This window comes from Phyllobates terribilis, unplaced genomic scaffold, assembly GCF_046119375.1.
Source record: "Phyllobates terribilis strain yellow unplaced genomic scaffold, ASM4611937v1 Scaffold_1__5_contigs__length_1240528914, whole genome shotgun sequence".
NCBI lineage: Eukaryota > Metazoa > Chordata > Amphibia > Anura > Dendrobatidae > Phyllobates > Phyllobates terribilis.
In genome coordinates, this window is record NW_027362761.1 from 815,002,302 (window position 1) to 815,024,588 (window position 22,287).

At 42.6% G+C, this 22,287-nt stretch overlaps 1 protein-coding gene across 1 annotated transcript in view; it reads left to right on the plus strand.

The window, feature by feature from the left end:
* The window catches only part of DCK (deoxycytidine kinase), a 32,915-nt gene extending 13,803 nt beyond the window's left edge, over window positions 1-19,112 (plus strand). The window contains exons 4-7 of the mRNA XM_073637462.1: window positions 1,186-1,333; window positions 6,663-6,778; window positions 14,963-15,062; window positions 16,293-19,112. Of these exons, the coding sequence (XP_073493563.1) occupies window positions 1,186-1,333; window positions 6,663-6,778; window positions 14,963-15,062; window positions 16,293-16,319 (391 nt within the window). The 3' untranslated portion in view covers window positions 16,320-19,112. The remainder of the gene's footprint in view (window positions 1-1,185; window positions 1,334-6,662; window positions 6,779-14,962; window positions 15,063-16,292) is intronic.
* Window positions 19,113-22,287: the final 3,175 nt, after the last annotated feature.

Genomic DNA, 22,287 nt, shown 5'->3' on the forward strand with positions numbered 1-22,287 from the left:
ATCAGACCACAGGACATGGTTCCAGTAATCCATATCCTTAGTCTATATAACAAAGACAGTTGATCCAGCACTTCCAATAAAACTTCTATTTTTATTTAGGAAAATTCATCCATAAAAGGTATATAATTTCATGGAAAAGTACATCATCTGAGGAAATAGTCCCAGGGGCGATGCATTCAAGATGTTGGTTGATGTGTTTCAAAGTGATACTACTTATTCATAGACCACCTTAGTCTGCTTGTCTTCAGTAAACTGCATTCTTTCTTGTGAATCATCTTTAGACGCGGCTTCCTTCTGGGACAACAGCCATGTGGACCAATTTGATGCTGTGTATGGTCTGAGCACTGACAGGCTGACCCACCACCCCTTTAACCTCCTGATGCAATGCTGGCAGCACTCGTACGTCTAATTTCAAAAGCCAGCCTCTAAATATGATGTGCAGCACGTGCACTTAACTTTGATTGACCATGGTGAGGCCAGTTCTTAGTGAAGCCTGTCTTGTTAAACCGCTGTATGGTCTTGGCCACTGTACTGCAGAATCCGTTTCAGGGTGTTGGCAATCTTATAGCCTAGGCCATCTTTATGTACAGCAACAATTCTTTCGTTTCAGATCCTCAATGCGTTCCTTGCCATGAGGTGCCATGTTGAACTTCCAGTGACCAGTATGACAGGGACTCCAAATTTACCACACCTGCTCCTCATTCACAACGGAGACCGTGTAACACGGAGTCACATGACGAAGAGGAGGGAAAATGGCTAGTTGGGCACCTTTTTGGCCATTTTCACTTAGGGGTGTACTCTTGTTGCCAGTGGTTCAGACATTATTGGCTGTGAGTTATTTACAGGGCACAACAAATTTACACTGTTATACTAGCTGTCCACTGACTACTTTACATTATATGAAAGTGTCATATCTTCTGTGCTGTCCCATGGAAAGATATAATAAAATATTTATAAAAAATGTGAGATGTGTACTTACTTTTGTGATACTGTATGTGGAGATTTCAGCCTTTGCCATGTGAATTCACACCAGAAAATCTCAACTACCTGTAGATGTATTGATTGGTTAATAAGGGTAGATAATGTGTACATGTTGGCCTGCATTTACTACACATTTTGAGACCTGACCTGTAGATGTGCCCAAAGTTTTCACTCAGCAGTACTCACTATTTCCCTTTCTTCCAGATATATTTTTGCCTCTAATCTGTATGAGGCGGAGTGTATGAACGAAACCGAATGGACAGTTTATCAAGACTGGCACGAGTGGATGAATTCTCAGTTTGGGGCTGATCTTGAGCTGGATGGTATTGTATATCTCCGTGCAGCACCTGAGGTAAATTTTGTATAGTTTCGATGCTTAGACATAGTTTTTATCAGTCTAAAACTTCTAATACCAATGTATTGAATTTGTGACCGTTTATAAAATGGTATACCCTTTTTCATATTCCCTGATTTCTCACCTAGTGCAGCCTACAATGCAACAACTCTAAAATGCTACATAAGATTCTGTACTAGAGCAGAATGAGTGACTGCTGATATGTCAGTCAGATGTGCATTACTGTAATTGACAGTATCACTTGCTATTAACCAATTTACGACCTTGGACATGACCATATGTTCTGGTTGGGAAGGAGTGCCTTACCTAGGACAAATGGGTACATCCTGGCAGTTGTGCGAGTACAGGAGCTTACATGACTGCCGTCGGGTTACTCTGCATGTAGAAATGCCCTATACGTGGCTGTACAGTAGTGCGGAGCCAATCCTGTAGCTGTCAGCTGTACACTATAGCTGACAACTTGCTGTACCAACCATGATCATTGTTGGCACAGACCATGGCCGTTTAACCCCTTAGATGCTGCTGTCAATAGTAACTACAGAATCTAAATAGTTAACAGTGTGGGGGCTCTTTAACCCCATTGGCACCCTGGGATCTTGATTGTGTGGTCCTAATGTTTGCCATGGCAGGTAACGGCCTTAGAGTCTGCCGGTTATAGCGGCTTGTTCAGAAGTTATCAAAAGTTAGGTGGTAAAAATAAACTTTTTCATTCCGGTCATGCCACTTTCCATTACTTCCTGAAAAGCACTTGAGTTAATGAACTACCTGAAAGCAATTTTGAATGTTGAGTGGTGCAGTTTTTAAAATGGTATCACTTTTAGGTGGTTTCCAATATATAGGTCCCCCAAAGTCACTTCAAAACTGAACAGGTCCGTATAAAAATTTAATTTCCTTGAAAAAAAATAAAAAAATTACTGCTACATTTTTAAACCTTCTAAAATGTTAACAAAATAAATCCTTTTACAAATGATGCTGATGTAAGGCAGCCATGAGGGAAATGTTATTTATTAATGTTTGTGTGGTAGGACTATCAGGATTAAAGAGAATCATTGAACGTTTGAAAATTGCAGATTTTTTTTTTTCTTTTTAAAAGTTTCTAAGTTTTGCCTTCATTCATAAAAATATCAACCTAAATTTACCATTATTATAAAGTATGTGTCATGAAAAACAAACAATCTCCAGATCAATGGGATCTGTTAAAGCGTTCCAGAGTTATTACATAAAGGGACACAGGACCAATTTTTTTAAAATCTGACCAATCACTAAGGGGTTAAAATGGCTTGCTGACAGAGCCCCTAAGTGCTAGAAGAGCCGAATATCCCCTCAAGTGACGCAACACCCCTTCCCCAATCCATGGGAATTTATCTACAGGTGTAGTGGTGATTTGACTCCATTTGGTGTTTTCCAGGAAATGGCAGCAGTTGATGTTGCTGAGTGAAAATTGCAAATTTCTATTGTATTGCCTATACATTGCAGTGCCCCGTACATTGTAGCGCCCAGTTCATGCTTCTGGAGACACGCAGTCTCTCATCGCTACAGAAATGCAAACATATGGACACTAAATGTGATTTAGGCACACTAGGGCTCAAAAGGTATGGGGCACTTGGAAGTGCTGAATTTTCTGAGTGCTTTGCCATAGCACTTTTTCAGAGCCTTTTGTACTACCATTAACATGGAACCCTCCCCTATATTTACATTAACAGATGACAGACCCGAGTGGGGGCTTTTGTAACTCAGTGCTGCACTGACACAAGTTGGTTAGATCATGCGCCGTGCATGATCTAACTAACTTGCTAGAGCCTGGTGACCCGGATGTTGTCATGACCACATCGGGTCACCATGACAATGGTCGGTCCCTGCGATGATGTCGTGGGGACACCGCTTGGAGTGCAGAGAGGGCCCGCTCCCTCTGCCTCCTAAATGCCGCCATCTATATCGATCGCTGTATTTAGCGGGTTAAACTGTCAGGAGTGGTGCGGGCACTGCTCCTCGCAGTGAGTGCCAGATGTCGGCAGCAATTGCACGTGCACAGCTCCTGCGGGAGGGGAGGAGAAAGATGGCTCACTGATCCAAATCCTTACGGTCATTAAACAAAAAATTGCCCTGCACTTTCCTTTCATGAGTCCAACTAGTCTCTTTTGCTGCTTCTGGTGCCTGGCTGTGGCACAAATGTTGCCCTGACTACCTTTTGAGCTTAACAGCTCTAACGGTGCATTCCAGTGTAGGCAATATGCCAGTTCAGAGATGCTGAGCTATCAACGGGACATCTGTGCTGCAGCCAATGTCAGACACCGGTACCAGCGGCAGTCATTGGTGTACCTGGATAATGAGTACAGCAGAGTGTTTGTGTGTTTTAGTATTTTTATATGTATTACAAACTGCAAGCAGGGGAGAAATTTAGTTGAAATGGAACAACTCCTTTAAATATTGGGAAATGGGGCATTCTGCTTTTTTCTTTAGTAAAAGTTAATTAAGATTTACTTGGGACCTACTTATATTATTGTTTGAGACCTTCCTTACTTCCCTAATCTGCCTTCCAGCTGCAAATGTTGAGGGTATGTGCACACGATGCAGAAATGAAGCAGAAAATTTCTGCATCTCCCTGGCAGAAAAAACGCATGCAGATTGTGCATGCCTTTTTCCTGCGGAATACATGCAGATTCACATGCGTTTATATAGTGTGACCCAAGAGAGTGGTAAAAACAAATGTATACTTTACCCTCCGATGGCCCGCGCTGTCCTGCTCACTCCTTTCTCCCTCGCCGGCAACTTTGAATTGAAAGACCTGCCGACGTCAGCGGCACGTGACCCGTCACATGACTCTGACGTCAGCACAGGTCCTTCAACTCACTGCAAAGTGCCAGGAACCAAGCAGGAGCGCTGCGCATGCCGACAGAAGGTAAATATACATTTATTTTTTATTTTATTCTTGTTTTACAGCTTTTTAAATGGTACCTGGGTCCGGAGGAGAGTCTCCTCTCCTCCATACCTGGGTACCATCCGCACATTAGAACGCGCCAATAGCGCAAGTACAAATGCAGTGTTGCGGAATTGGCGCGTTCTAATGCAAGTCAATGGCGGCGAAAAGCCGCGTTTCCGCAAAATTAATGGACCTGCTGTCGATTTGAGCGCAGCGTTTACGCTGCGGAAAAATCCACATCATGGGCACAGCACATGCGGATATCAATTAGGGAACATTGCTGCCCTTCTACCATGCGTTTTTAATGCGTTTCCGTGGCGTTTACGCAACTGCAAAAACGCCGCGGAAACGCATTAAAAACACATCGTGTGAACTCAGCCTGAGTCTCTAACCCAAATCATTGGCAGCATGAATCAGATCTTGGCTGCACAATTGCAATCAGGTGCGTTTTAAAACATGGTTTGAAAGGAGATTGAACAAGAGACTAGTTCAGGATGGGCCCTGGCTGGTTTCTCCCCCATCTCACATCAGTTGACCGGTCTTTCCCTGTGTACACATAGAGGAGACCTGTCCAACTAAAAGTTGTGTAGGGGGAAAAAGCCGATCAATGGCCCACTCTGGACTGGTCTGGTCTATTCCTTTGACGCCTGGACGGCTCTTCAAACTGTTCTCTCAAATGGCAGAGCATTTCAAAGAACACCACTCTTGGCTACAATTGTGCAGACAGGCTTTTAATTCTTGCTGCCTGTGGTTTGAACAGCATGTGTTAAGTCACAGGTTCCCATTTTAAAGGGACTCTGTCAGCACAGAATGACTGTTAAAGGAAGTCCTGCTGCTGGATGCATCATGGCATGGCCAATCACTTAAATACACCTTCACACCTGCTTGTTTTCTCTATTTCCACCCTCCCCTCTTTGACAGCTCTGGCATCATAGAGCCAGTGAAGGGAATTTATGGATGGAAACCAAGCAGGTGTGAAGGTGTATTTGAATGATTGGCACACCATGGGAGCACAGAGCGCCTGTGCTTGGTTTGGACAGTCATTCTATGCTGACAGTCCCTTAATTCCAGCAGCTTGACCAGACCTACCATACCAGTCTTGTAAAGCTGAGGCTTGAAAAGGGAACATCCTTGTTTCTTAAAGGAGTTGTACACTACTTTCACACTGATGCCCTATCCGTAGGATAGGGCATCAATGTATGATCGGCTGGTGTCTCGCACCCGGCGCCCCTGCCGATCAGCTGTTATCGGTAACAGCAACCGCAAGTCCTTACCTGCAGTGCTTGGCTGTCAAGTTGTAGTGCAGTAACAAGCGCTAGCCACATCTGCCTGCTATTCAATTCAATGTGAGGCGGATGTGCAGTACCCCATGGCGGCCACTACAGATGGATGGCCAAGCACCACAGGTAAGGACTTGAGGCCGCTGCCACCGATAACAGCTGATCGGCGGGGGTGCAGGACCCCGGCTGATCAAACATTGATGCCCTATGCTACGGATAGGGCATCAATGTGAAAGTAGTGGACAACTTGTTCAATACCCTACCGCCTGAAAAAAAAAAAAAATCTTATGATGCTTATGCCTCTTTCTCTTTATTGTACTGCTTTACCCTTTTTATATACTTGTGCACTTTTCTACCCTAAAACACCAAGAAAGGAAGCTTTACCCCAAACCATTATATTTATATAGTCATGGCTGAAAAGTGTTAGCACCCTTGAAATTATTTCTGGGAAAAATACTTCATTTTCTGGAACAAACTTGATTATGTTGTGCACTTTAAAGAAAGGAACGTCAATATCTCTGGAGATCTACGTGTAAACTTGAGATTGTTGATTATATATTTTTTTTTCTTTAAACAAATTTTGATTCAAGTCCTCTTCTCCTTTTCTGTTCTCCATACTTGGATTAAGACAACTTCTCCCATTTTTTTTTTCTAGTTTATGATTTTCATATTGTCCACACCTGTTACTTGCCACAGGTGAGATTGAACGAGCATCGCATGCTTGAAACAGTTGTTTACCCATAACTTTGCAAAGATGTCAACTTTTTTTTTTTTTTTTTTTCTGGCCTATTTTTGGGGTCTTGTAAGAAATGATATCCAACTTTCCTATTTTTGTGTTATACCAATACACACAGGAAATAAACATGGGTCTAACAAAACATGTGTAATTGCAATAATTTTCTGAGAAATGCTTCATTTTCTGGAACTATTTCAAGGGTGCTAACACTTTCGGCCATGACTGAATGTGTATGTATTGTAGTATTCTAAACATAAGTGCTCGTTATATAAATGCCATTTATATATTCTTTGGGACTACTTTTTAACTTTTTTTTTCTGTTTAATTTGATCACTCCTAGCTTATTTATTTCCCCCCTCCATTTTTAAAATGTGCATCTTTATTTTTTAGAAATGCCTGAACAGAATTTACTCACGTGGGAGAGAGGAAGAACAGGGAATTCCTATGGAATATTTGGAGAAGCTTCATTATAAGCATGAGAGCTGGCTCCATCACAGAAGCATGAGGTTAGCTGCTTATTTACCCTTCTAGTAATTAGTATTTTAATAAGGGTTCTCATCTTTCACTGAATTGGGTGACTAAAGTTTTTGTTAACTTAGACAAGTAGTACAAACCTGTTGTGTATATAACTTCCAGTTTCTTTTTTAAATCAAATATTTTTTATTAAAAAACTTTTTATAACATTATACATAAACAACAGTGAGGCATCACTAAACTAGCAGTGCCTCTCAAGACCCACCTGTCCCCCCCCCCCCCCCCCCCCCCATAACAGCCCCAAGAACCATATGGCAAAAGCAAATTTTTGTTACAGACCGTATACCATCATATAGCTTATCCGACTGTTAAAGCATTAATGATTTGATCTATGGGTACAGAGCTTAATATCTGATGATCAGCAATTAGTTATACAGAACATGAGAGACCGCAACATTTCAAACTCAAGTGATATTTAAAATAGACATAATATGATAACCATGAAACATTCCATTTACCCCAGATTTTATCAAATTTACGTATAGCCTTCCGCTTTTTGTACACTCCCTCTTCTAATCTCAATAAAAGACGCATTCTATCCAAAAATTCCTGGAGCCTGAGAGGGGAGGGATCCAACCAATGTGCGGCTTATAAGCTTTCTGACCTGGTATAGAGTCCTCTTAACAGCTATTATTTCATCCTCCTCACATCCTAATATTTCTACAAGGCCTAATACACACACTTTAGGATATAGGGGTAAATTACACTCGAACACATCATTAATGTATTGCACACACTTATTCCAGAATACAGCGACCTTTCTACACGTCCACATCGTATGCATAAAATCTGCTCCTTCCTCTCCACATTTTGGACACGCACTGTCATTCCTTGCCCCAATGCGCTGTAGAAATTTGGGGGTTCTATATACTCTATGTAATAAGTACAACTGTGAAAGTCTGTGCCTCACATGTAGATAGAATCGGAACGCTCCCCACCACATCTTCCCATTCTTCCGAGGTTATAGTACCAATGTCACGTTCCCACCTCTCCTTAACATTTAAGGGTCTGTCCCACTGAAATTGCTGCATAAGTATCCCGTAAATTCTGGAAATCAATCTCTTCCCACCTCTATGGCATAATAATGTGTTAAACAGTAGATGATGTTGGATTTTATTTTGCATATGTCGCGGCTGTACAAACCATGCATGCCTCAATTGGAGATAAAAGTAAAAACTGGTTTGTGAGACACAATATTCTTCTTTTTATCTGTTGGAACGATTTAAATATTTCCCCCTCTAATATTTGCGCCACATTAGTTATTCCCAATTTTTCCCATATTCCGAATCCTTTCAATTTATGGATCTCTGGAAGGCCCACATTATGCCACAACGGGGTAAACTGGGTAAAGCCTTTTATTCCCAACAACAATTTAATTTTCTGCCACGTTTTCCCCATAAGTGTTAGGGTCGGGAGGTGTCGCCTAGCATCCCACCCCGAGGTTCCTGTTTCTAGAAAGGAGGTAATTGGCAGATTGTGTGAGAGTAGACATATCAGTTTATCTAGGTTCCCCTGGATTAACCAGAGCTGTTGCATTTGAGAAGCTAGAAAATATATCCATGGATTGGGTCCAGCTAGTCCCCCCTGATCTTTGGGCCTTTGAAGTGTATCCAAACTGATTCTGGCCACCCTTTTTTTCCAGATCAATTCCCGAAACAGTGCCTGAAATTTATAAAATATTCTCATGGGGATCCAAACCGGTGAATTATGAAGGATATATAATAATTGGGGCATTAACACCATTTTAATTAAGTTAGTTCGACCTACCATTGATAGGGGAAGTTTGCTCCAAGTATTGGCCTTTTGTTGAAATTTAGTAAGCAGTTCAAGTAAATTTAAAGGAATATAATCTCCGATAGATGTGGTCACTCTAACTCTGAGATATTTAAATTCTCGCACCACCTTCAAGCAAGTACTCCCTACCCTAGTATTCTGAGACAAACCATCAACTGGCATAAGAACTGATTTGTCCCAATTAATCCGTAAGCCAGAATGATCTCCAAACTACCTTATTAGATTCATAGCCGCCATCAGAGATTGCTCCGTGTCACCCAAAAACAACAGAAGGTCGTCAGCGTATAGGGCCACCCGCTCCTCCAGTGTTTTGTAGCGGAAACCCTGAATTTCACTGCTGGAACGACGCTTAACAGCCAATGGCTCCATAGCCAGGGCGAACAGTAGGGGAGACAACAGGCAGCCCTGACGCGTGCCCCTGCCCATTTCAATGCTACCAGAAAGATTACCATTAATTCTAATCCGAGCTACCGGATTGTTATATAGAAGCCGTACCGAACCCCATTTTTCGCAAAACAGCCCATAGATACTCCCATTCGACACTATCAAAAGCCTTAGCGGCATCAAGCGATAGCACTGCCCTACCACCCGCATTTTGTGACTGCATTTGTAGATTAGAAAAAGCCGACAAAAGTTAATTGCAGTCGACTTGGCCGGTATAAACCCAGTCTGGTCTTCTGCAACCAGATGTGTAATAACCACCACCAATCTGGTAGCCAAGACCTTAGCTAAAATTTTTACATCTACCGAGAGTAAGGATATTGGCCTATATGATTCTGGGTTTAGTGCATCCTTTCCAGGTTTTGGCAAAAGAACTATGTTAGCCTCCCTCATTGATGTCGGCAAAGCCCCCCCCTCCCTCGCTTCTTTAAACACTTCCAGTAACCTGGGAAGTAAACACCCCCCCCCCCCCCCCAGCCTCCTTATAAATTTCTGCGGGGATCCCATCAGCACCAGGGGCTTTGTTATTTTGAAAATCTTTTAATGCTTCCTGCATCTCCTCCAGGGTGATTGGTGCATCTAGTTGCTCTCTCTGGCTATCTGTTAGGCATGGTATTTGCATATCATGAAGGTATAGAGCTATGTCCCTTTGCGCCTTAGTCAGTTTGGAAGCATATAATTGTCTGTAGAACTGAAAAAATTCTTCCATTATATCCTTTGAGTCAGTAATTACCACACCCTTAGTATCCCTGATAGCTGCAATCATAGGAGCCCCAGTCTGGGCCTTGGCTATAGTGGCCAGCAAGTGCCCTGCACTCTCTCCCTCCACATAAAATTGCTGTTTAAGAAAAAACCGTTTGTTCTGCTTGTTTCAATATATGGTCATTTAGTGTAGCCTGTGCCCGAGTCCAGTGTTCCCTATTCTCTATGATTGGAGACTCAACATACCTCTGCTCCAGTATGTCTACTTCACTCCGCAACTCCTGAGTACGAGCCCTATTTTTGGATTTGATCATGGAAATTTCCTTAATCAGGATCCCCCTTAAGAACTCCTTCATGGCTTCCCATACCGTATTTAAAGGAGCAGAGCCTATATTGTCTTTAAAGAAATGATCCAATTTACCTGCTAAATCTAACTGTTCCCCGAATACGTCCAGCCAGTAGGGATTAAACCTCCACAGTGCCCTTCTGTTTATGATGCCAGGATCGACCCCCAGAACAACCAATAATGGAGAATGATCAGATAACAATCTTGTGCAGTATTCTACTTTAGTAACTAAAGGGACTAGATGACTATTTCCCAGAGCCAGGTCAATTCTGGACAGAGGAATAGGATGCTGAATAACACGAATACTGCTTAACATTTGGGAAACTAACCCACCACACATCCACCAAGCTAATTTCCTGCAGGACCCTTGCCAACGATGTCTCTTGAGCAGCCCCTCCCCCCACATTACCCCTATACTTATCAAGCTCAGCGTGTAGATACATATTAAAATCACCGATAACTAACAGGGGTATGGTAGCAAATTCCGTTATCCATGGGAATAGTTGGCGCAAAGTCTGTATAGAGAAAGGTGGAGGAACATATAGAGCGATTAGGCAAATTCTAAGCCCAGCCACTCTGCACACTAGACATACATACCTACCCTCCCTGTCACAAATACTTCTCTCACATTCAAAGGGTAAATTCGGATGAATCAATATACTAACCCCCCTAGAGTAAGTACTATGTATAGAATGATAGGCTGACCCCCTCCAAAGCTTGCTCAGTGCCGCAGCGGCCTCCTTATTGCAATGCGTCTCTTGCAGACAGATTATCGACTCCCGATATTCCATAAGATATTTAAGTGCCGCAAATCTTTTGTTGTGATCTCCCATACCTCTAATATTCCAGGATACTACATTAATCTGCTTAACCATGTTTTAACGATTGAAAATGAACTGTCTCATACATCCCTCCGCACCCACTCGTGTCTGATCATCAAGATTATAGTATTGTAATAATACAGTCTGCACCAATCAAAGTAAGTTCTGTTCTTTTACACCCCCCCCCCCCCCCCCCCCCCCTTAATCAAATGAATACCAACAGCCGTACTATGTAGAGTCTGGTGTTTAGCCTCATGCAGCCTAGTAGGCCTTAAGCACACGAGGCGCCGCAACATGAGTTGCATCAGAGACTCCCTCACACCCCCCCCTTGCACAACGTTCCCAGAACATTCAAATGGCAGAGTGTCTTAACCCTGCCTATACATTGTAGGTGAAACCAGCACCTCAACAACCATATAAGTATATTGGCCTGCCCGAGGTATATATGAGAGCCAGGTTATGAACAGTATATAACTGTAAAATAATAATCATAACATTTATAAACAGATTCATTAGCCAACAGCGGAGTATTATCCACTAGAATTCAAATTTCTTGAATTATTATATTCTGTCAAGAATCTTCTCAAAATTGGCGCCAGCCTGTCCGGATTTGTCTCTCTTTTAAGTCCAGCCATTTTACAGCCTCCTTTGGTGAATCAAAGAAACGAGTTTCACCCAGCGCTGTGACCCGCAGCCGTGCAGGATATAGCATTGCATAGGGTACTTGAAGTGTTCTCAATCTGCGCTTATCTTGAAATTGGGCACATCTCCTTTGAACCTCCACAGAAAAATCAGGATAGAAGGACACTCTCGCCCCCTCTATACATAAGTCATTAGCAGAGCGCGCCAATTGTAGGATTTTATCTGTCACGAAAATGCAGCATTTTGATTAAAACTGTACGTGGCAGTGCCCCAGGCGGTGGAGGTCTGGTGGGGACCCTGTGTGCCCTCTCAATAGCAAACATTTTAGAGAATTTCTTTTCCAAAGGATTGCAGCAGCCATGTCTCAAAAAAATTCACCACCTCTCTGCCCTCTGCTTTCTCAGGCACACCCACAATACGCACGTTATTTCTTCTTAGGCGATTTTCAAGATCATCCTCTTTGTTGAGTAAATAGTTAATAGTAGCTGTTTTAAGTGTTTTAGTCATAGGAGTCACAGTATCTTCCAAATCCCCCACTCTGCCTTCTGTTGCAGTGAGGCGCTCCCTCATTTTCTGCATGTCATGGCATATGAGATGTCCACTTTCACAGACCCTATGTGTTCAGTGAGATCAGCTTTACTATGTGAGATGGCCAGCAGCACATCTTTTAAAGTAGGCTCATCATCCTCTGCCAGTGAGTCAGCACCACTGGTAACCTGAGCCTCTCTACTGGAGGTAGTTGTTGTCTTAGCAGCCTGCACATTCCTCTCATGTGCCTCCCCTGCTGCCCTCTCCACATCCCCCTCAGTTACCGTGCTTTTTAATGACTGCACATTCCGGTCGGGTGTAAGCTCCTCAGCTCCTCCGCCATGCGCATATTTGGAGAGCCTGTTCACCACCTCCATGCGCTTCTCCCGCTGCCTTGGAGTTTCAGTTCCCGCCTCAGAGGCCACGGCTCCATTTTGGCCATCGTGCTGTGATGAGCCAGCCGCCTGCCTCTGCTTGCTATCTCGTCGGGTCATCTCGTTCTGCACCACCGACTGCTCCCCCCGCACTCCTGAGACCCCAGGCCACCTGGTGAGATCTTTTAGAAGCCATGATTCCCTCGGGCAGGAAGGATTACAGGACAGGGTTATAGGAGCTCTTCTGCCTCGCGTCTACTCACATGCCCGGCCAGGCCACGCCCCCAACTTCCAGTTTCTAGTGGTAAGACCATATCCAAGAGAGACATATTCTGCCCCTTGTGAATGACCTTTTTGCATTTCTATTGCCACAAATTATTTTAAGGGGTTTTCCTAGGGTTATTTTCCGTTTTGGTGACGACCCCCCCTCCATCCACATAACCGTACGAAGGCTTGTTTTTAGCGGGACAAATTGTACTTTTGAATGACTCCATTAATTTTATCATGTGATACGCAGGGGAAAAATTCCAAGTCTGTTGAAATTACATAAAACAGTGCAAGTCCACAATTCTATTTACCATTGTCTCTATAATGTAAAACTGACCTGACAATATGATTCTCCATGTCAGTGACAGGATGCAGATACCAAACATGTAAATATTTTTAAACTCTACCCCCCCCCCCCCCCCCTCCTCCTCTCCTCTGTATTTAATAGCCCCCTTAGGGGACTTGAAGCTGTGATCTGATCACTTGTGCTACACTGCAGTGTACATCAGCTCTGCTATATATAGGACTATTGTAATGACAGGCACGGGGGTCTTCAGCAGAATGAATTGTCCCCCTGCTGACGCATGTTTAATGGCGCTGTCAGAGATTGACAACTGCATTTAACATGTTAACAGCTGTGGGCCATCATCTGCCGGGAAAGATGCAGGCTCTGCATGTCAGCCAGCATTAAAGTCAGAGAGTCGTCCTATATCCATATATCAATAAGGGGTCAGTTGCCTGCCTTCAGCAGCCATACAACCCATTTTAACTTGCTGCTAAAAAGATTGTTTTTGGGGAGGTGGGGTGGATATCCCTCCTGCACTACAACGCCCAGCATCACCATCTGCACCTACACTGCCCTGGAGCTGTGCTCTGCCTGTGGAGAGCCGCACCAACCAAGCTGCCCTAACATCTGCTGCAGCGCCGGTACCCATTACCGGGAACCACAGGTGGCGTCACGAGACAAAACTGTTATTCATCCCTTCAAGTAACACCCCTTTTAAAGAGTGACCCCAGGGTAAGGGCCCGGGAGCCGACTGCCGTGACATCCCAAGAAAGTAAAGGCCCGGGTACCGAGTCCCCCATATCCCCCTGGGCGAGTCATATAAGCCGCCTAGCACCTGATATGTATGGAGGCTGCTCCATACAACTTCTTTAAACTTCCACCATGGATGTGGTAGGGGTTAAAATTATGACTGCACAAATAACTGAATTTTGAAACGTTGTATGGTATTGAGACTGTTTCCATTTGCAAAAAAGTGATATTTGTGTAAAGGTTTGATTTATTTTACTCACTTTTTTTATAGAACGCCATTAATTCCACAGCACTTTACAGACATTATGGGCACTGTATGACTTTGGAGTGTGGAAACCGGAGACCCTGGAGGAACCCACGCAAACACGAGGAGAACATACAAACTCCTTGCAGATGTTGTCCTTGGTGGGATTTGAACCCAGGACCCCAGCGCTGCAAGGCTGCTGTGTTAACCACCGTGCCACCCATATAAAATGGGGAAAAATCTTGTGTAAAAATAGCATTATCAATGGTATGGCTAAGGCTGTGTGCCCACTAGGGTTTTTTTTTTTTTTTTTAAAGCTTTTCCGCAGCAGCAATTCCGCTGCAGAAACGCTTAAACGCTTGGTAGAAGGCCTGCCATGTTCCCAATGATCCGCATCTGCTGTGCACATGCTGCAGATTATCAGTGCGGAAAAATACACAGCACTACCAATTATTTTGCAGCGTTTTCGCCGCCATTGACTTTCATTGGAACGGATGGAATCCGCATCACTGGATCTGTACATGCGGATTCCATGCTTTTCAATGTGTGGACGGTACCCGGGTGTGGAGGAGAGGAGACGACTCTCCTCTGGACTCGGGTACCATAGTACCTGGGGAAAAAAAAAAAAACGGTTGCATGGATTGATAGTGTGACCAAGTTGTCAAGCACTTTCCAAGTGATGCTAAAATCGCTTGGAAGGCACTTGTCAACTCGCATGCGGAAATGCATGTGAAGAACGCTTCACTTCCACTTGTCCCTGGCAGGAAAAACGCATGTATAATCCGCATGTACAATCCGCATGCGTTTTTTTCTGCCAGGGAGATGCAGAAACGCTCAGGAAAAAATCCAGAGCATTTCTGCATCGTGGGCACATAGCCTAAGTGTCTCTGGCTGATGAAATAAGGAGTCCTATACAAATTAAACAATTAACTAGATAAATGACAATCTTTGATTTTTGCAGGATGGATTTTCCGTATTTGCAAGATATACCCATTTTGACCCTTGATGTGAATGAAGATTTTAAAGATGATAAACAAAAGCAAGAGTGCCTTATAGAAAAGGTATAGTGGAACCACCTACATTTAGTTCTACAGTGGGAAAATAAAACAATAGCTAAACTCTCCCACTCCCATTATTGAAAGCTTGACTTCTTTCCTGTTAAAAAAAATTAGTTAAAGGGGTATTCCCATCTCCAAGATCCTATCCCAATATATAGTAGGTGTAAAAACAAATAACGCCAATTAGAAATGTAGTATAGTTATTCTGATTTGCTATGTCTTTCCTCATGTGCAGGCATGGCAGAACCTTAGGTATCCATGGTTACAACCACTAGCAGCTGTCACTATAGCAGAGTTCATAGTCATGGATACCTAAGCTCCTGCCATGTCTGTACATGAGGAAAGAGACATAGCGAATCAGAAAAACTATTCTCAATTTCTAATTGGAGGTGTTTGCTAATATTAGACCTACTACGTATTGGGATAGGATCTTGGAGATGGGAATACCCCTTAAATTTCCTCAAAGCCCCTAAACTTATACTATGCTTCTCTTATTGCTTTGTAACACCTGTACTCGTGTCTATATAATTGGAGTACCAATACTGTTTGTAGAGAGGGTGCCCGTCACTGACTGACAGCCGGCTCTAACTATAAGCCAGCGGTCGGTCATGCTGGAGGCGTGCTTGCAGCCACAGTTCTCTAAACACGGAGGTGACAAACTGCTGGTGCCACCCCTATGACCAAGAGTGAGGCTGCCAGGGGCATTTAAGTTCATTTCCTCCCAGCAGCAGGGCTCTGTGTCAGTTTCATGGTGTCCACACTATCAAATCTGGGTGCAAAAAACATGGTGACATTAGCAATTTTTCTTTCCACCACTTTAAAGAACTGATTTGGCTAGGTGAGAGGCTCTGTACTGAGGTCTAACGGGTAACGTTTCTCCTTGTGTTTTTATTTAATGTCACTCTCAACAAGTTAAAATCCCCCCCCCCCTTTTGCCCCACTGAAAAAAATAGCTAATATAATCTGTATATCCTGTACTTGGAGAACGTAAAACCCTATGCTGCTCAAATAGGACATGATCTAACTTTGTCCTTGACAGTACTCGTAAAACCTTTTAATCAGAGCCTTAATGACTGGGACTTTTTGCGTTTTTGTTTATTGTTCCCTCTTCTTTCCAGAGCCCTTTTTTTTTAATATTTTAAAAAGCTTTTTTTTTAATTTTTGCATGCTTCAATAGTCTCTATAGGACTGTGTTTGGCTGTTCTCAATTGAAGTCCTTTCTCCTTTTTCCAGGTTAAAGAATTCCTCAGTACGTTATAACATCCAGAAGACTGTAACAAGCACTTAGTTGAAGCATTTCCCCTTTTTTTTAATGAAGTGACAGTATGCATCATTGTGCAGTGAACGCTTGGTGTGTTTTTTTGAGGGAGTATTTTTATTTTATTTTCTACTATTCATTGTCAGCACTTAAAAACCTTAACAGATTTTGTTATTGATTTATGTATATGTACATATATTTAAAAATGACTGCACACTGATTTATTTTGTATTTTTTTTTTTTAGGCTACTGTTAATGCACGTTTTATAATCCGCAGCTTTGTCAATGAGTGTTTTATTTTATTTTTATTTTTTTTTTAGTTGCACACCACAGATTTATAACATTGGCTATACGTATTTGATGAAAGCCCGAGTATTGAGTCTTCCCTGTAGGGGCTGCATGCATGATTATGATGCTTTACATGATTGTTAGCCCATCTAAAAGCTATTCTTACAATTCCATGTCGAATTTTTAAAGTAAGCTCTCAAGTGCCCCACTACGGATGCTTTTTAATCCCATATGGGACACAACTGCTGGACCTCTCATGGTTTATGGGAGCTTTAATTAAGCTAGGGAACACTTAGTTTATGGCCACAGTCATGTGTATACGCCTGGCATCCTTCCACCAGTTCTTTAAAACAAAACCCCCTTCTACTGCATGGTATACGTTTTGGGGTCTCTCTCTATAGAAAAGCTCATTCTGCTGTTTACTATAATTAAACAAAATGTATACAGATGCATCTAGCCAACACATTTTTGGTTTCCATATTCTGAATAGGTTGGTGTGTTTATTGATGCTCCAGCATTTGTGCCATAATTGGTCAAACTGGGTTATTGGCATTTTTGTGTTATATTGCGTTTTTGAGGGGGGGGGGGTGTTTGGTTTTAGCTGCTCTTTTTTTCATTTATTTAAAACATGACCTTACAAAAAACTGCTGTTTGGGAACTGTAATGTACTATTTTTTTTTTGTGCAGCATCAAAAATGCAGCAGATGCTCATTGTGGGAACTTGGCATTAAAGGGGTTTTCCCACTAACAGTTTTAATCAGTAGATCTTTGAATAATAATCAGCTTCACAATTGGATGTTAAAAAAATAAATTAATTAATTAATGTTCCTGTGCTGAGATAATCTTATAATTGTGCCCCTGCTGTGTACTGTGTAATGGCTGTGTCTGACCATACAGGGACATGGTCTGATCATACCACATCTCCTGGGGAGGGGGGAGAGTATACAGATATTACAGCATGGGATTGCAAATAATTTTTTTTTTCTGTGAAGTAAAACATTGCTTAAAAACAGGCAGGGATATGTTTTACCTCACAAAAAAAATCAGCTGTGATCCCATGATGTCCTGTTTATATACACCTCTCCCCTGCCAAGGAGCTGTGGTATGATCAGACCATGTTCCTGTAGGGTCAGACACAGCCATTACACAGTACACAGCAGGGGCACATTTATAAGATTATCTCAGCACAGGAACATTTTTTTTTTATAACACAAATTATGAAACTTATTCTAAGATCTACTGTATATATTTTTAAAATGTACTTTGTGGAGAAACCACTCTAAAGTGTTTGTTTCCCAAATATTTTTCCAAGTGCACATGTACCATGTCCACTTGGGTCACCATAGTCTCGTGAAGGCACTCCTGGTGTTATATGAAGATTGTAAGTGTAATGAAGCACACAAACTAAAACTGTCTAAAAAGCAGCCTTATGATAATGTATTGAGAAACTCTAAGATATTTCAGTTCATTGTTAGGAAATGGGTGGCTCCCAACACAGATTTGCAGTCTGCTTCAGACACGTGTGAATTCACATTAAAGTCCTACACTTTTTTTTTTATATTGCAGCACTGGAGTGACGCTACTAATCCAAGTTCCTCGCTTCCAGCCTTTATAATTATAAACCGCTGTCTTCAACTGTTCCCAGTGCTGCTCCTATCGGTCTCCAGCAGTTTGTGACCTGCCGGATTGCTCCAGTGTTTGTTGGGCTCATTCAATAGTCACAACTTGGTGTAAATCCATGAGCCAGAACCAGGCTTTCATAGTCATAAGCTCTCAAAGTAGTCAGGAGTAGGGATGAGAGTATGTTCGTTTAACCCTTTTGCCGAGTATTTATAGCGTGCCCGGGCTTTAAGCTTTCGTCGCTCCGTGAACATGATTTGCGACTCTTTGACAGATTTAATACATGTGAGGAATGCCTAACAGTCGCAAATCATGTTCACGGAGCGACGAAAACTTAAAGCCCGAGCACGCTATAAATACTCGGTGCTCGGCCGAGCATACTCGGCGACAGGGTTAACCGAACATACTCTCTCATCACTAGGCAGGAGATGCAGTCATAAGATGACAACTTGAGCCCGCAGCGGTGCTGGGAAAAACTGAAGATCCTGGCGTGTAATACTTAGATTAGTAGCACCACTCCAGTGCTGTATAAAAAAAAAAAAAAACACCCTGGAGTGATGCTTTAAAGTTGGTGAGTTTGGTCCATCCCTAAATGTTTCTTGCCATTCTCACCCCAGGCCACACAAAAAGTGAAAAGGCCAAAGACTATAATGGGTACGTGTTCTAACCTTGAAAAGCATAGTAACATACAGATGAATGGGGCCTGCCTTACAATATTGACCAGACAACTGGATTGTTACATATATGTGCCATTGCATGCTTGTAAAATCTTACATAAAATTACAGCAGCCACTGATTAAACTTGCTTTTACGTTTTTCGAAACGGTGTATTAATGTTTGAAATGTTTTTTATATAAAAATAAAACAACTTGTGGACTAACTTATAAGGTTGTATATATTAGAAGACCACATTGTGATTTGTGAATATCCTTTTTAATAGGAATCTCTCCTCGGGAATACTGTAAGAGGAACAATTTTCATCTATTATGTCTGTGTGGCAAGGGGTTCTTAATATTTGGACTCCATCTTCTTCAAATTATTAAGGCTATGTGCCCACGTTGCATTTATGAAGCAGAAAATTTCTGCTGCATAAATGCAAGTCCTCTCCCGGAAAAACGCATGCGGAATTCCGCACGCGTTTATCGCGCATTTTTCGCGCGTTTATCACGCGTTTTCCACATGCGGAATTGCCTTGCGTTTTTTATGCATAGGACAAAGGCAATTCCGCTTGCGGAAACGCAAAATTAATTGACATGCTGCGGATTTTTGAACGCGGCATAAACGCTGCGGAAAAATCCGCAGCATGTGCATAGAACTTGCAGAACCCCATTGGGGACCATGGGGTGCGGATATACATGCGTTTTTCAAGCGTTTACGCTGCGGAAATTCCGCAGCATATACGCTTGAAAAATGCTACGTGGGCACACAGCCTTAGAGTGTGGCTGATCGGAGACGTGTGATGTGTTGGTGACTTAATGTTCCTTGAGGCCAACCACACTAAGTTGAAGCTTCCCTCTTGGTAACTGGGTCCCATGTTAATCTGTCCTTACAAGTGGGTTGAGGTACTTCTAAACTGATATTACATCCTACAAGAAATCTAATTAGAATTTATAGTCATTGTGATCACGATCCTTTGTGCTGATTGATGTATAGTGCAGCAACCAACCTTGAGTGGGATGGAAACAATACAGCAGCATATAAGGATGCTACTCGATAAGTGATTTAATGTTTGCTTGCTTTTTAAATCAATATTAGAAGTAATCTACTGGCAGAGGATTGCTGAGAAAACAGATCCTGTCCTCCCAGCATGCCTCTATACTTCATCTCATTGCTAGAAACCCATAACAGCCCAACTCGAGGAAGGAAGCTTCATGTAATCAAGACTGCGCTGTCTTCAGCATTTTTGTGGCAGGAATCAGATAATTTCAGCTCCATGTCCCCTCTAGAGGGACGAGGAGGACACTTCAGCTTGATCCCTGAATACCAGCTGCTCCTGTGTACAGAAGTCTCATGCGTAGTAACATGCATTATGAGACTTACGAAAGCGTAAAAAGGCCTGCACAGGCTTTGCAATGTCTGCCTTTCCTCATCACTTCATTGGAGAGGCTTTACTAACAGGGACAAGAAATGGGGACCTTCGCACATGCCCCCTTGTTGAAAGAAAACTTGTCGCCTGACTGCAGTTTTTGTGTACAGTTCTGAGTCTCCGCCTGGCGTCTTTTCTGTTCTGCGGTGCTTATGTCATGGCAGCATCTTTGCTGCCAATCTGGCTCAGTGGCTCATGCGGTCAGCTGCTCCTCTATATTGCGGTGTCCCCCACTGGTCTAGTGACTCTTCTGGCAGAGGGTGCTATTATGTGACTGCTGCTGCCAATCAGTGACCATTAATATGGTCTGACTCTACTTCATATTATGAACAAGAGGTAACCCTGTAGGTCCATAGGACCATGATATCATATGGCAACTGTTAGAGGGGCACAATGTTGAAGTTTTTAATGTTTGGGTGCAACCAATAGAAATTTTTTTTTTCTTTCAATATTCTGTCCTTTTCAGTCCATAACCTTAGGGAATGGTTTCAGACAGAAAATGAAGTAACCCACTTATCAAGTCTAGAAGAATGGATGTTAAGCTAGTATAATAGCAAGATTTGTCTGGAATACCAGAAGGTCACCTGTTTGCATCCTGAGAAAAAAATGGTGAAAAGCCTAATTTTCTCTGGATTGCATGAAATCCTTGTGGGATTTTAAACTGACTCTACGCCTGGGACTGAAAAGTAACTATACAAATGAAATCCTCCTACCCAGTGCCCTCCTTTTTGCCTGCTCTGCACAGATTGGCATTCTGTGCCTTCTGCTTCCAGCATGGTTGTTAAAAGCAAAGCCACAGTAAGAGGAATTAGAATTCCCCCAAAAATTCAAGTGTTGACACAACAAAAAGGGTAGCAGGGTTTACCTGCCCAGGTCTCAAAACGAATGCTCCATCAGGATTGTGGCAACATGGGTGTAAAATACTGATGAGACAACCACTCACAGCCAACCAGTTCATTGAGTGGGTGATAGTGCTGGGCAGCCTGCCTAATCTAATAGTATGGGTGTAACCAATAGGCAGTAAGCCAGGCACTGTGCACTACCTGTGTGTGAACAGTGCACTATACAACCTTTTTTTTTTTTTTTTTTTTTTTGTGTGCAATCACTCCCTACATGAACTGGTAGGTTGTGAGTGGTTGTCTCATCTTTATTTTGCACTGGTTTTGCTGCCACCTTTTATTATATGGGTTTGCTGCATCCTGATTGTGTATTAGTTCTGAGATATGGGCAGGTAAACACTGCTGCCTTTTTTTGACTGTTAATTCCAAGATGGTTGCCACAAACCCTGGGGACAGCAATAAGAAGCCTAAACCATACATTCCCTGCCTTTGCCATCCTACAGTAAAGGAAGAAGCATGGTGTAGACTTAGCACTGCAGTTGCCATTTAGTATCAGGAGGAAAGGAACTGTGACTGATCAGAAATCTATAGTCACTTTTCATCAATTATTCAGGATCGTAGGTTGCTTTCAGCTAATTTATGCCTTTCTTCTGATCCCTTTAACTTGGGGTATGCTAATAATTGGGAGAACTGGGCAAGGGACCTCTTATTTTTTTTTTTCCTCCTTTAACCCCAGAAGGGCTTGGCTTATATGGTTTAATGTAATTGCAGTCCCAGATTTGAGGGTTCTAGAAATTCCAGATCTCCTGTAGTAGATTCCCTACCATTAACAATCAATCTTCCTGACTGCATGCCTTTTAAGTGCATGGTCTTGCCTTTTAAAGGGATTATCTTGAGTTTTGCCCCATTTGAAAAGTAGGAAAAGAGTGACGCCTAACACTTTTTTTTTTTTTCCCATTTTATAATTTTACAAGTTTTTTTGCACCCCTGAAGCGGCGATCTAAACTTTTTATGTCTGTTTATTCGGTCGCCCATGACAGCACCACGTGAGAGAGAGGATCCGCCCATCAAGGACAGGAAACCTACAGGTTAAAAAGGGCGGCCCTCTCCTCCCGCCTCAGTTTAGGTTTCCTGTCC